Source organism: Pezoporus flaviventris, unplaced genomic scaffold (genome assembly GCF_033815535.1).
Source record: "Pezoporus flaviventris isolate CSIRO_AGI_PZ_B2104156 unplaced genomic scaffold, CSIRO_AGI_Pfla_v1 ptg000739l, whole genome shotgun sequence".
NCBI classification, from domain to species: Eukaryota; Metazoa; Chordata; class Aves; order Psittaciformes; family Psittacidae; genus Pezoporus; species Pezoporus flaviventris.
In genome coordinates, this window is record NW_026893284.1 from 84,114 (window position 1) to 97,609 (window position 13,496).

General features: G+C 55.2%; 1 protein-coding gene and 1 pseudogene across 1 annotated transcript; both read left to right on the forward strand.

Moving 5' to 3' along the window:
* The first annotated feature begins 1,804 nt into the window (after window positions 1-1,804).
* Window positions 1,805-5,151, forward strand: LOC133264306 (olfactory receptor 14C36-like; annotated as a pseudogene).
* Window positions 5,152-8,022: 2,871 nt separating this feature from the next.
* Window positions 8,023-11,726, forward strand: LOC133264294 (SUN domain-containing protein 5-like). The gene is made up of 5 exons (XM_061444240.1): window positions 8,023-8,152; window positions 8,666-8,750; window positions 9,305-9,417; window positions 9,974-10,141; window positions 11,393-11,726. Exons 3-5 carry the CDS (start codon window positions 9,319-9,321, stop codon window positions 11,516-11,518), a joined length of 393 nt encoding a protein of 130 aa, XP_061300224.1. The 5' UTR covers window positions 8,023-8,152; window positions 8,666-8,750; window positions 9,305-9,318; the 3' UTR covers window positions 11,519-11,726.
* Window positions 11,727-13,496: the final 1,770 nt, after the last annotated feature.

Here is a 13,496-nt window from a genome sequence, read left to right on the forward strand (position 1 = left end):
ACGGGAATCGGAAGAATAGAAAACCTGTACGTGGAGATAAGAACAGTTTAATAATTGAAAGCAAGTAAAATACAGTGATAATATAAATAATACCAACAATAACAGAAATTATAATAATACTAAGAAGCAACAGAAAAAAAGAAATGAAAATCCAGAAAACACAAGTGTTGCCCAATACAATTGCTCAGCACCCGCTGACCAATACCCAGCCTGATCCAGCATCAAACGGTCCTTTCCGTCCAACTCCCCCAGTTTCTATACGGGTCATAACATGCTGTGGTCTGGAATATCTCTGTGGCTAGTTCAGGTCAGGTTCCTCCTGGCTTCTTGTGCCCCTCCTCACTGGCAGAGCATGAGAGACTGAAAAGTCCTTGATCAGGGTAAGTGCTACCCAGCAACAACTAAACCACTTGGTGTGTTACCAGCATTGTTCTCAGACTAAAGCCAAAAGAGAGCACTGCACCAGCTACAGGGAAGAGAATGAACTCAGCCAAAACCAGGACTACTACCTGGGTAAGGTAAGGCAGTCTGCCCGCCCCTCCTCCTCTGCTTTGCAGCTACCAGCCCTTGAGCATCCCCACCTTCTGAGAACACACGACCACCTTAGCGGAGTGACCAGCCACAGCACAGCAGCCCTGCTCCCCTGCCTTGGCCCAGAGGGAGGCCAAGGAACACATCTTTGCCTTTCACTAGCTCAGCTATTCAATGCTGATGCGCGCTCACACATCACAAGCTGTTCAAAGGGCATAAGCAGACGGTGGATCAGACACTTCTCACACACTGGGGATCAGCTGTCAGAGCAGGGGCATCCAGCAATGTCTGGCTGGAGCTAGGAGGGCTCTGGACTTGGAACCAGTTCCATTGCCAGCTCAGTTCCAGCCATGATCTTGCCCTGCCACATGGACAGGGCATGTCAGTCCAGTCTGTATCAGAGACTAGATCTTTCCTTTGGGAGGCCTTCTAAAAGCCCTTGAGGGATGTATTTTATCTGCCCCTTGGCTTTGTCTCTCTTGCCTTTACCTTCCTCACCAAAGAGGGGAGAAATGCCAGTCAGTAACAGCAGCAGACCATTAGCAATGTCCTGGTAACACGGGAGTTTTCCATCAAGCATGCCGCTGTGACAGGGGGACTTTAGCTAAAGGTGCCCAGGCATGCACACAGCAACACACAGCGAAAGGCAAATGCACATTCAGCAACTCGTTCTGCCAGACAAACATTGTTCTTTATCTTCGACCTAAGTTAGTCTCAAAGTACTTTAACCCTATGTTTTCCAGGCACTAGCTTTTCTTATATCAACCCCTCCGCCCCCCCCCCCCCCTTCCCCCCCCCCCCCCTTTTCTTTTACCTTTACAAGTTCTTTTGCTATGTGACTCCATTTTGCTCAAGAGTTCTGGCCATTTTCAACTTGTTGTCTAATCTTCTGCCTTTAGCAGGCTTTGCAAACTCATACAGTTATAGCCACATAGCAACACCCATGATTTGTGAAAGCCAATACATTTATGTGTTTATCACAGCGGGAAGGAACAACCCCTCGCAGGAAAGGGAAGTGCTGGGTGGGTGATGCTGCTCCAATTTCCAGTCCCTCTGAGCACTTCTTCAGAGCGTCCTTCTGAAAGACACTGAGGCAGCATTTACCTGCTAGGGAAGGATCCTGAGCATTGATGTTTTTTTACTCTTGGTGAGTAGGTTGGGCAGTGGGAGCAGAGTCGTGTGTAAATTGAACTTCTGTATCGGACATCCCTCCTGTCCTAACCTGTCACTGCCTTTTTCTCCGATGACAGCGCCCCATGCCCAGAGGCAGTAAATGTCCAACAGCAGCTCCATCACCCAGCTCCTCCTCCTGCCATTCTCAGACAAGCGGGAGCTGCAGCTCCGGAACTTCTGGCTCTTCCGGGGCATACTCCTGGCTGCGCTCCTGCGCAACGGCCTCAGCAGCAGCAGCACAGCCTGCGACCAGCACCTCCACACCCCCATGTACTTCTTCCTCATCAGCCCCTCCCTCCTGGACCTGGGCTCCACCTCTACCATTGTCCCTAAATCCATGGCAAATTCCCTCCAGAACACCAGGGCCATCTTCTACCTGGGATGTGCTGCACAGGTTCTTCTGTTTGTCTTTTTTATTTCAGCAGAATTTTCTCTTCTCAGTGTCATGTCCTATGGCCACTACGTGGCCATTTGCAAATCCCTGCACTACAGGACCCTTCAGGGCAGCAGAGCTTGTGTCCACATAGCAGCAGCTGCATGAGGCAGTGGGTTTCTCTGTGCGGGGCTGCAAACAGCTAATACATTTTCTTTACCTTTCTGCCAAGGCAATGCTGTGGAGCAGTTCTGTGAATTTTCCCAGATCCTCAAGCTCTCCTGAGAGAGACCACAAAAGCTCACTGGTCACTGGCATGTCCCAGTACCAGCAAGGGACCAGCAAGGGATGGGAGACGCAAACTGCCATCTAGTTCCCCAGACTGGTTGCCCTCTGGGTCCACCCCAGTACTTACATTCAGGCTATCATCTCCACTTTCTTCTAAGACTGCCTGGGAAAGAGAGCAAAGAGCTTATCCGGATTGGACCTTGGTGGGGCTTTGTGTGGGGTACAGGGGTCCCCAGCCTCCCCAGGCCCATGGCTTCCCTCTGGTCTGAGCAGGAAGATCCCTTCTGCTCCCCCCACCCCATTGCTCCAAGTTGCACCTGGGATACCTGTTCATGCAGTGACCAGGGGTGAGGACAGAGGGAAGGACAGCCTGGGGAATTAGGGATCTCCAAAGGGGATGGGATGACTGGGACGCAAAGACAGGGCACTGGCGTGAATTAACCAGGCTGATGGCGTTGAAGGGACAGGACTGTATGGGATGTTAATGTCGGGTAGAGGAAGGAACCGAGAGAAGGAATGGGTCAGGCCCTCCTAGGGCGGAGATAGGTCCGACCATTCAGGGAAGGAGCTGGGCTCTGGGTATCAGGAGCTATACTGCATGGAAGCTTGGGAACAAACAGAACTGTGGAAGGCAGAAAGCTGCATCACCTTGGGCTTCTCCCTTTCCTCTTGCTTGGGAAAGGGAGAAGCCAACTCAAGGGGTTTCATGCTCACCACTATGATTTCATCCTGCAGGGGAGCTGATATCTTGCAGCCAAGACCTGTTCCCAGCCTTGAGCCCCTCCTCGAGGCACTGGGGACTCACATGAGCATCTGCTGGAGTTCACAGCAGGATAGTGAAGAGCAGGGCCATGCTGAGCACTGTGACCGTCATGTTTCTCTACGGTTTGGTGAGTCCTGGATGAGGCTGGAGAAGGTGAGGGGCAGATTTATCCCTCCCAGGACTCCTCCTTGCCCTCCCTGAGAGCTCCCAGGGCAAAGCCAGACTTGGCAGAGACACCAGCCCTGGCAGCAAGCCTGGCCTAGGCACAGAGTCACCCCTGCCTCCAGCATGGCTTCAGCCACCTTTGCTGGCATCAGTCCAGCTTCCTGCACGGGGCAGCTGGACATGCAAGTGCCCAGGCATCTGGGGCTAGTGAAGGGAAGTAAAGGACCCCTGACAGCCAGGCCTCCTATGGTGTCTGCCCACTGCTCCAACACAAAAGCACCTTCCAGCAGCCCCCAAAGCCAGATCCCCCTATCTCCCAGTGCCCCTCACCTCCCAGCACTATCGTCTCCCAGCCCCGCCTGCCTCCCAGGACTGTGTTTTCGCCCAGAACTCCCCCAGGAATGTTGCTAGCCTCAGACCAGGGGTCTCTGAGCAGAACTCTCCCTGCCCCCTCTCCATCCCTTGGGTAACCAGGGGGCTGGGAATGACCCCTCTTCCTGGGGCACGAAGGATCCCGGGCTTAGGGAACACTGGGAGGTTGGAGGACAGCTGCGGTGCACTGGCAGGTGGGGATACTGCCGGGTGACTGGGATCTTGAGTCACAGGAGGCGATGGGGAGCACTGGTGAATGCTGGGCACTGGGAGATGAGGGTTCGGCTTGAAGGAGTGCTGGGGTGGTCAGAAGGCCCAGCTCCAGCCCACCCCATTTCCCATGCACTGTAGTCCCCAGTCTTGGGCAGTCCACAGCCATGGCCTCCTCAGTGCAGAGAACGGAGCAGAATATCCCCTGCCCTGACCACCAGCCTGCCACTGCCTGGGGCCACCATACCCACCCAGGTCACTGGAGTCCCACTCTGCAGAGCTGCCTCCAGATGGTGGGTCCCAATGACTCTGTCCCCAGCAAGGCTCTGGCTCCCTGGATGGCACTCGGACACTGGTCACCCAAGGCCCTTGTCCTCAAGGGATGTCCCTTCAATGTCCTCATCCTTGGCCAGGCCAGCTCTGTCCCCGAGCAGGATGTGGCCACCCGGAGGGACACCGTGAAGCAGACGCTTGTCCTCAGGCAGCCACTTGGAGCTAATTGCAGGGACAACAGAGTTCCCATGGCAACAGGAGAGATGTTTGTTCTTGTCATCCCTCCTGTCTGTGTGTAGCTGATAAGCTTTATTTGCCTAGGGCCAGGAAGTGCTGGGGTGGTCACAGTGCCCAGCTCCAGCCCACCCCATTTCCCATACCCTGCAGCCCCCAGTCTGGTCCAGTCCCCATGTTGCCCCAGGGGAGCCCAGAGGGAGCCCTGCTCAGCCCCACTGTGACATCAGAGCCGCCAATCTTGACTGAGAACTGGGCACCCATACAGCGTTGTGGGGCAGGGAAAGAGCCCACAGCTGCACGTGACTGTTGCCCCGGGCAGGGACACTCCCGTGGAAGGGCAGCGTGGAGCTGCTGCTGGAACTGGTTTTGCCTGAGGAGCCCAGACTGCTGAGGCTTAGGAGGAAGAGCTGAGCAGGGAGGCTGCCTTTGCCCAGAGATGGCAAGGAGAAAGGCACCACGGAAAAGAGTCCAAGGGACCTTAAATGTCTCCTTTGAGACCACAGCTGACCAACGGTCAGCACGAGAGGCTGCAGGGCGGAGCCACGGCCAGGCGAGTAGGTACGAAGTTGGCTGCTCGTGCATGGGGCATCAGCTTAGGACGGTAGCTGGGACACGGCCTAATACAGCCAGCAGGTCACGGATCAGCATGGGGAAGCTGACAGACGCTTCTGCACAAGAGCCCTGTGCATTGCCCACCCCCCTTCTGGTGGGCCGTGGCTGAAAGCATGGCTTGCTCTCCCAGCAAGCACTGCGAGCAATCGGCATCTTTTTTGTTTTCCTCCCACAGGAGCCTTTTCACAGAGGTGGAGCTGGTGGAACGCTTTCCTCAGTCCACTCCCAGCTCATCCTCTCGAGGGCCACCAAAGCGTCAAGACAAGGCCACAGCACTTGCAAGTAAGCTCAGCACTGGCTCTTGCTGCAAAGTCCTTGGGGTGAACTCAGAGCGCTGCACTGTGCCAGAAGTCTGGCAAAATGTCACAAGTGGCTGGGGAAATGCAGGCTGCTCTGCTCCTCACCCCAGAGAGGTGGTGCCTAGTTCTCGGTGCTTGCCTCCCTGCAGGGAGCCAAAACGCTCTTGGCTGAGCATCCTGGAGAAGAGACCTCAAGACATAGGCCTAACTTTTCTCTGGTTTCTTTGCCCAGGGACGGTCTTCAGCCTCATTTGCCATCTGGCAGGTACCTTGTGGAGATACCTGCTGATCGTGTGCATCTTCACTGTGTACGTACAACCTGTTTCTGCTGTTGGGCTTTTGGGGAGGCGGTAGCCTCATGCTGCAGGGGTCAGGGTGCAGGGAGGGAGCGGGTGAGAATTGGGCTGTGCTGCCGGCTGTGCTTCGAGCAGTGGGGACTGCTGCTGCTGCTGCCAACTTCCTCCTCTTCCTCCGCTGCAGGCTGCATCTTTGCTGTCAAGCAGAGATGGGGAAAGGAGTATGTATGTACTCCGTGTTTCTGTGTTGGACACGGGGAGAAAGGAGGTGTCTGAGGGCCCTCAGCCAGCTTCCCACTCTCACGAGCACTGCTCGTGTTGTGGCCGTTCTCAGGGAGAGCCAAGAGTAAAGCCGCTGGGCAGACTCCCTGCCACACATTCGCCAGAGGCCCAGACTTTGGTCATGGTAGGAGAACCTGCTGTGTAGCCAGACGCAGGGGTGCGGAGGCGGAAGTCTTGATTTGCTCAACCTCTTTACTTTCGGGGAGTAGTGAGTCCTGGCGTTCTTCTTTGGGGGAAGAGCTGCTGGCAGTTTTGAAAGGTGTGGACCGAAAGTGCTCCTCCTGGGCTCTTCCCTGGCAGCTGTGTTGTCAGGAGCAGGCTTCCAAAACAGTGGCTTTTGTGCCTGGAAGTGGTAATCCAGCTGGTTTGCTCGAAACTTGCCTCATTGACAGACATAGGACACCCTCCTTTTTCAGGCAAAAGATGGCCGTGCACAAGAAGAGGTTCCTGAGATTCATTGTCTTCTTGCTTCCAGTGGTTCTTGGTGAGTCTGTGTGAGCAAATGTTTGAGAGTAACAGCCTGGTTGTGCTGGATGCCAGCTTTCCTTTTTGGCCCATATGTGTGGAAACTCGCATGGTCCAAGTGCTTCTGGTGTGCGTCCTTGACGAGGACTTGCTTTTCAGCTACCAGTAAGACTGGTAGCCTCCCAGCCATGCTGCTGCACTGGCCACAGGACCAAAGGGCTTGCTTAGTCTGCAAGCCTGCGAGAGAAGGGAGTATGTATTTCCAAGCCTGAACTGGGGGATACCCAGAGGGGCTGTGCAGGGCGACTGATGGCCCTCCTGATACTTCTCCTGGCTGATGTAGCCTGGTCTCAGGGCTCACAGGAGCAGTAAGGGGAAATGGGAAAGAGCTCTGGGTCAGCGAGCACACCTGAAGCTCATGGCTACACAATGCCCTGAAGCCTGTGGTGATGGTTTCTGGTCAGAGGCAGGTCCTGTCTCTGCACCCTGTGTTCCCCACCTCCTCAGCTTAGCTGCTGCCCCATCCACAAGGCAACCAGGAGGAGACCACGGTGCTTCAGGGACCACTAGCAACCCAGGTCAAGTGACTGTCTCTTGGTGATGTGAATTGCAGCTGGTGTTTACTGTGGGACCTCACTGCCAGCGTGGACAATGCAGGCAAAGGCACAGAGAGAGGTTGGTGGACCCTCTGGGACAGGCAGCTCCTGCAAGGGAGCATTGCTGACAGTGGCTGGCTAAATCGTGGGCTTTTCTGTGTCCACACAGAGTGAGCCAAAGAAGCAGTGGCTTTTGCCGGGGCTTCCTAGGGAAGCCTCTCCTGGGAAGCCCCAGCAGCTCTGGTGGTGGATACTCTAACAGAGAGTTTTTCCCTTTCAGGCTCTGACATGGGCATCGGCAGCAGAAACAAAGATGCTGAGGTAAGAGATGTTTCCTGAGCTGGAATTGGACCTGTGCAGGAACATCAGCCAACCTGTCATGGTTTAAGCCCAGCCCGTAACTCAGAACCACGCAGGCGCTCGCTCACTCCCCCTCTTCTCTGTCCCCCTGCTCCCCGAGGGATGGGGAGGAGAATCAAAAGAATGTAACTCCCACGGGTTGAGACAAGAACACTCCAGTAACTAAGGTGTAACACAAACCACTGCTGCTACCACCAGTAATAATAATGATAAAGGGAATGACAAGGGAAGAGAATACAACCGCTCCCCACCGGCTTAATGGTTCCCAGCCCGACCAGAGCCGTGATCTAGCCCTTCCGGGTAACTGCCCCGTTTATATACTGGGCATGACGTGCTGTGGTATGGAATACCTCTTTGGCTAGTTTGGGTGCAGCGTCCTCTCTCTGCTTCCTCCCGGCTTCCCCTCCTCCCTGGCAAAGCATGAGACTCAGAATGTCCTTGGTCAGAGTAAACATTACTGAGCACCAACTAAAACCAGCGGTGTTATCAGCGCTGTTCCCAGGCTGAAAGTCAAAACCACAGTGCTGCACCAGCTACTAAGAAGGAGAGAAATTCCTGCTACGGCTGAACCCAGGACAACCTCGTGCTACCTGCACCCATTTTTCTAACAGCCACGGCTCCTGTACTTCCCTCTGGCCATTGCCTTTCTTTCAGCGTGGGGAGGAAGGGAAGCATTCACAAACCAGAAAGCCCTGTGTCTCTGCTCCTTGCAGAGGGAATGGGCTGCTCTCTGACAACATCTGCTTTCCTGTTCCTGCAGGAATTTGCACGCCTTGTTGACAGAGCAAACCCAAAAGTTGCAGCTTCTGCTGGAGGAGGTGGCTCAGCTGGAGGTGGAGATAAGCAGTTTGAAGAAGGTAACCCTGCATTTTGGAGAAGAAGGCTTGGCTGGGCAGAAGCCCTGAGGAAGCACTACCTGGGATTAGTAGTGGGCTCAGCCTGCTGAGCGCAGCAAGCCAGCTTGTGCCAGGGGATTGCTGGGTGAGCTTTGGCACTGCCCAGGCCCTTCTCTAGGCCCAGGTTAACTGGTGCTTCAGGCAGTAGAAATCTTCCAGCATCCTTCCCTTGGCACGGGCACCTTTGGCTGCTCTGGCTGGGCCCTGAGCAGCAGGGAGACCCAGGCCCACTCCCATGGCCAGCCTTTGTGGACATGGCCTGAGCATGGAAGGTGGGAACAAGGGAGTGAGGACCCCATGGTCGTGGCCACATATACTGTGCTTGTGGCTCACGTCAGCTGCAGTCTCTCAGCTTACTGGACAAGGCTTGCCTTGTATTTCTGACACTGACTCTTTGCCTTTCTGGGCGCTGGTAGCCATGCTGAACTGACTGCTGAAGTGCTCATTTTCTGTGCTTGTTTGTGTCTTTCCCAGGAGAGGCAGGAGGTGAACCCGGCAGCACTGGAGTTGGCTTTGGAAGTCTTCGTCGGAAGATCTGACTGGGCCCTGAAAAGTTCTGGTATGGACACAGCAGCCCATTCTCCTTGCCATGCACTTGTCTGTAGCACTCCCCAAAGGAGGATGTCCTCCAGGTGCTGCTCTCCTAAGCAGGGGAGCTGAAAGCAGGGGAGCTTCATGAGGTCTGAGAGCAAGTCTGTGGCAGTGGCTCTCTTGGATTCCCTCCTGGTTCCGCCTCTGCGCAGGTGCCTCTGGCACTGTTCCCCCCCCCCCCCCCCCCACACATTCCAGGGCTGACGGAGGGGCTCTCTTCCTCATCAATGCATTTGGAAAGAGAACGGATGCGTCATCCTTTATTGCCCACACAGCAAGCCCTCAGCTTTGGTCTGCCCTCATTCACCAGCACCCTCAGGCCTTCTACTTGTGGCGCTGAGAGGAGCAGACACCAGGCATATGGGTGCTGTCATCCTGCGCAGCTAGGCACCCCTACCAGCATGGAGATGAGGAGAGGACTGACAGACGTGGAGCTGTCCAGCAGCATCAGAAAGGGCGTCTGAGCACAGGGTCCTCCTACTCGGTGGCCTCGTGCAGTCACCTGCTCTCCCTTCCTTACAGGTGCCACCATTGACATGCAGAGAACTTCAAAGACCTATGACTGCAAAGAGAATTGGGGCTGCAGGGTTTTATGGTTCTTCCACACTCCCAACCCTCCTGATACGATTTTGGAGGTATTGTAGCAGAAACCACCAGTGCATGTTTCCTTCCTGAGAAGCTGGGGACTGACCTTGGGCATTGTCCTCTCAGTCCAGTGGTAATGCTCAAGCCCACAGTGCTGATCTGTTGCCTGAAGCCAAAGCTTGGACTCAGGGCTGGCCTCGATCGAAAGCAGTGGCTCCCCTCAGGAGGGGAACAGAGCTCAACTGCGGCATCTTGCCCAGAGTCCTCAGTCACAGCTGGGTGAACGACATTCTCCCTGGTGACCTCATTTCCATACTCAGCCCTAACAGTTCTTTTCTGGGGTGGGAGGCAGGGGGTCCTCTGCAGAGCCACTGGGCAGAGAGCTGTGTCTGTAAGGGCCTGACTAGGTTGGCTTAGTAACAGGTATTCTCCTCTTTTCATAATACTGAGAGGCTGCTGCTTTTGTCCATTTCCTCACACGTGCCTCATTTTCAAGCTGGACTAGACCCCCCAGACACACCAGCACCTGTGCTTCAGGCTACATGAGCAGCTGTGTTGAACTGAACATGGGCTCACGTTTCATTAACTCTCACGTTCTGATTGCAGCCGGATATTTCCCCAGGAAACTGCTGGCCATTACAAGGGCACCAGGGCCAGGTGGTCATCAGGTTGCGAGCACGAGTCCATCTGACTGCTGTCAGTGTGCAGCACATCTACAAAGAGGTCTCTCCATCCGGGACCGTCACCAGTGCCCCCCGAGACATCGCTGTCTTTGTAAGTCTCTGCTGGGTGCTTCTGGCTGGCATGGCCCTGGGGCAAAGCCGTGACTGGAACTTGCTTGCTTTGTGCAAGCAAGTCCTTGGAGATTTGTGTCCTGCTTTCTCCTAAGCCCTGCAGTGCACTTGCACGATACTTCAGGGGCTCTAGGGGTTCCATCCCTCTCAAGACTCATTCTGGTGAGAGCACCTCAGGGCTCTTGAATAAAACACAAGGTTGAGACAGTGCTTAACTACTGCTAGAGCCCCAGGAGAGGCTCAGTAGACAACAGCCCATGCAGTATATGCTGATCCAGCACATACAAACATCCTCTTTGCCGGGACAAGTCTGAGCTTCTCTCCTTTCTCCTTGTGCTTTTCCCTTGAGGGATCGAATGCAGACAGAGAAGAGGAAACTCTCCTTGGGATGTTCATGTACAACGTGACAAAAGAGGCTATTCAAACCTTCCCTCTGAAGGTACAGTCTGTGCATGAAGGCAAGATGCCCAGGAGAAAACCAGCAGTGCCTGCAAGTCCGTGGCAGGAAGAGCGTGAATGCTCTCTCCCCTGGCGCAGGGGCCCAGACCACTGCCGAGGAGGCCTGGTGGAGCTGGGAGGACTGAGTAGCATGCGGTAGGGGTAGCAGCAACAGGTTTGCAAGGGCAGGGTTGCTCCTGTGGGAGCTTAAGTCCTGAGAGACCCCTGCTGCAGCTGCTGCCTTCAGCAGAGCCAGCTGCACACATGGCCTCTCCACCAAAGCAACATCTTCGTGCCAGGAGAAATAGGGATACCTGGTGGGGGAAGCTGCCGGGCAGCATTGTCGCTCCACCCTGTGGCCTGCTGACAGGCTGGACAGTGTCCTTTCCTCCCAGCACAACACGTCCCTTTTCTCCTGGTGCCCTCACACCTGCCAGGAGGAAGGCAGGCAGAGAGCATGGCGGGAGCTTAATGGACTTTCACACCAACTGTCTCACGCATAGGAGGACCTCCCCAGCCTCTCTGTCAGCTCAGAGCAAGCTGCAGAGGTAAAGGGGCAAAGGGAAGGGAGGCGCGGTCGCCAGCAGGCCAGGTTCCAGAGGATGTCTTCTCCCTTCCCGTGCCTCCAGTCTCTGCAGGAGCCCTGGTACCAGCAGTGAGCCTCAGATGCCTACAGCCACTCCTACCCACTTTTGGAAGCTTGTTCCTGAGCAGGAGCAGGGCGGGCAGGGGGAGAAACGTCAATTGCACCGTCACACTTAACACCTCAGTTTTCTTGTCACTCTCTTCACAGAACACGCACAGAGCCTTTGCGCACATCAAACTTATTGTGAAGAGCAACTGGGGAAACACAGCCTACACCTGCATTTATCGAGTGCAGGTTCATGGAAAGATGGAAGAACAAGAAAACCTCAGCTGAAACCAGACAAGAAAAAGAGCACAAATAAAAAAGAGAAATGAGGGAGGAGGGATAAATGGTTTGTCAGATCAGAGTGGTGTAGAGGATCTGTCTCTAAAGTAAGGTGTGCAGGAAGGTCCACTGGGGGATGGGTAGCAGCACCCGCTGACAGGGCTACAGGGCAGCCTGCAGGCAGCGGATGTGGGTCACCCACAACCCTTGGGACAGCTCCTTGGGGCTGCCAGGGGCTTGTGAGCTTCCTCTTTTAATTTCCCAGTAGCAGGGCTGGAGAAGCATTGGATTCCCCAGTGCACCATCAAAGGGCTGTGTGTGATGCCTGCCTTCTCCCGGGGGTGGTTTCAGGGGTGTGCAGCCAGCTGTGCAGCCAGGGGTACCCAGGGTTGTCATTTCAAGTAGGGTCCCTGCACCCCAGGGGCTGCGAGTTGGAGCAGTCTGGGTAAAGTCCTCTCCCTGCTGAAAGAGCCAGCACAGGGCAGCTGAGACCAAAGCTGATGGACAGGTGAGATCTTCTGAAAAACTCTTTGATATCTCGTGTGAATTTCATCTGACACAACACCTCCATACGCGCTCCTGCCGTGTTCCTCTTTCCTTACTGCTGGAGGGCAGGACTGGCTCTGCCAGAGCCCCAGCAGAGCCCCCTCCTTCCAGGGACACCCTCAGCCTGCACCAACCAGAGCTCATGGAAGGGACCTGCCAAAAGTCTTCCTGAAACCAGAGAAGAGGCAGTTTCAGGGTGTTCTGTGAGAAATGCATCAGGTTTCACCCAGAGAATTCTCCCCTAAATTGTCACTGTCTTTTCCCTTTTGGAAAGCCCCCCATAACAGGCTCAAGCAAATGTCCAGTGGCAGCTCCGTCACCCAATTCCTCCTTCTGCCATTTGCATGCACATGGGAGCTGCAGCTCTTGCATGTCTGACTCTTCCTCGGCATCTACCTGACTGTACTCCTGGGCAACGAACTCCTCATCACCACCACAGCTTGCAACCGGTGCCTTCACACCCCATGTACTTCTTCCTCCTCGACCTCCCCCTGCTGGACCTGTGCTCCATGTCCACCGCTGTCACTAAAGCCATTGCCAGGTCCCTCTGGAACACCAGGGCCACCTTCTTCCTGGGATGTGCTGCCCAGGTCCTTTTCTTTCTCTCCTCAAACACAGACGATTTTATCGTCTCACCATCACGCCCTACAACCACTATGTGTCCATCTGCCAGCCCCTGCATGACGGGACCCTCCTGGGCAGCACAGCTTTTGTGTCCACAATGGCAGCAGCTGCCTGGGCCAGAGGGTTCCCCAGTTCTCGGCTGCACACTGTGGGACTTTGTCACTTCCCTCTGCTAAGGCAATGCCCAAAGGACCAAAGCTGGGGGAGCAGAGTGGGTTCCTGTCCCCTCTCTGCCTGTTCTGGGACAGTTCTGCCACTGTCCAGAAGCTCTGGGAGAGCTTGGGAGCCCTTCCCTGAGGCCGTGTATGAGGAGATCGGTTACAGCTCAGCATGGAAGAAGCAGGCAAGGTTCAGTTGCTCATGTTCAGTGGCTCCCCTCCATGGGGCACATCTGCCAGGCTTTTCCCCCTTACTCCCCCATCCATGGCTGATCCCCTGCGCTGGGGTCTGCGGGCAGAGCAGCAAGGTCCTGGGCCCAAGAGTGGAGCTTCATCTCACCAGTTCTTCCTGTCCAAGCCAGGGACAGCCCCTGTCTGTGTGCTCCTGCCTGCTGCGTGACACCTGAGGGTTGAGGGAAGGTCCTGTCCCAGGGCAGCTCTGGGAGACCCGTTGAGACAGGGCTTGTCCCAGGGGAGCAGGGTGAGTCCTGAGCCCTCCTCCCACTCAGCCTTTTCTCTGTGGGTCCCCCCAGCAGCAAGCACAAGCTTCGTCACCAGAGCACATCCCATAACATCTCAAGGTTCCTATTCAAAAAGGTCCCCGTCTTCTAAGATTCTAGGAGTCTTTCAGGCTGTAATTTGTGATTCTCTCTCCTTAA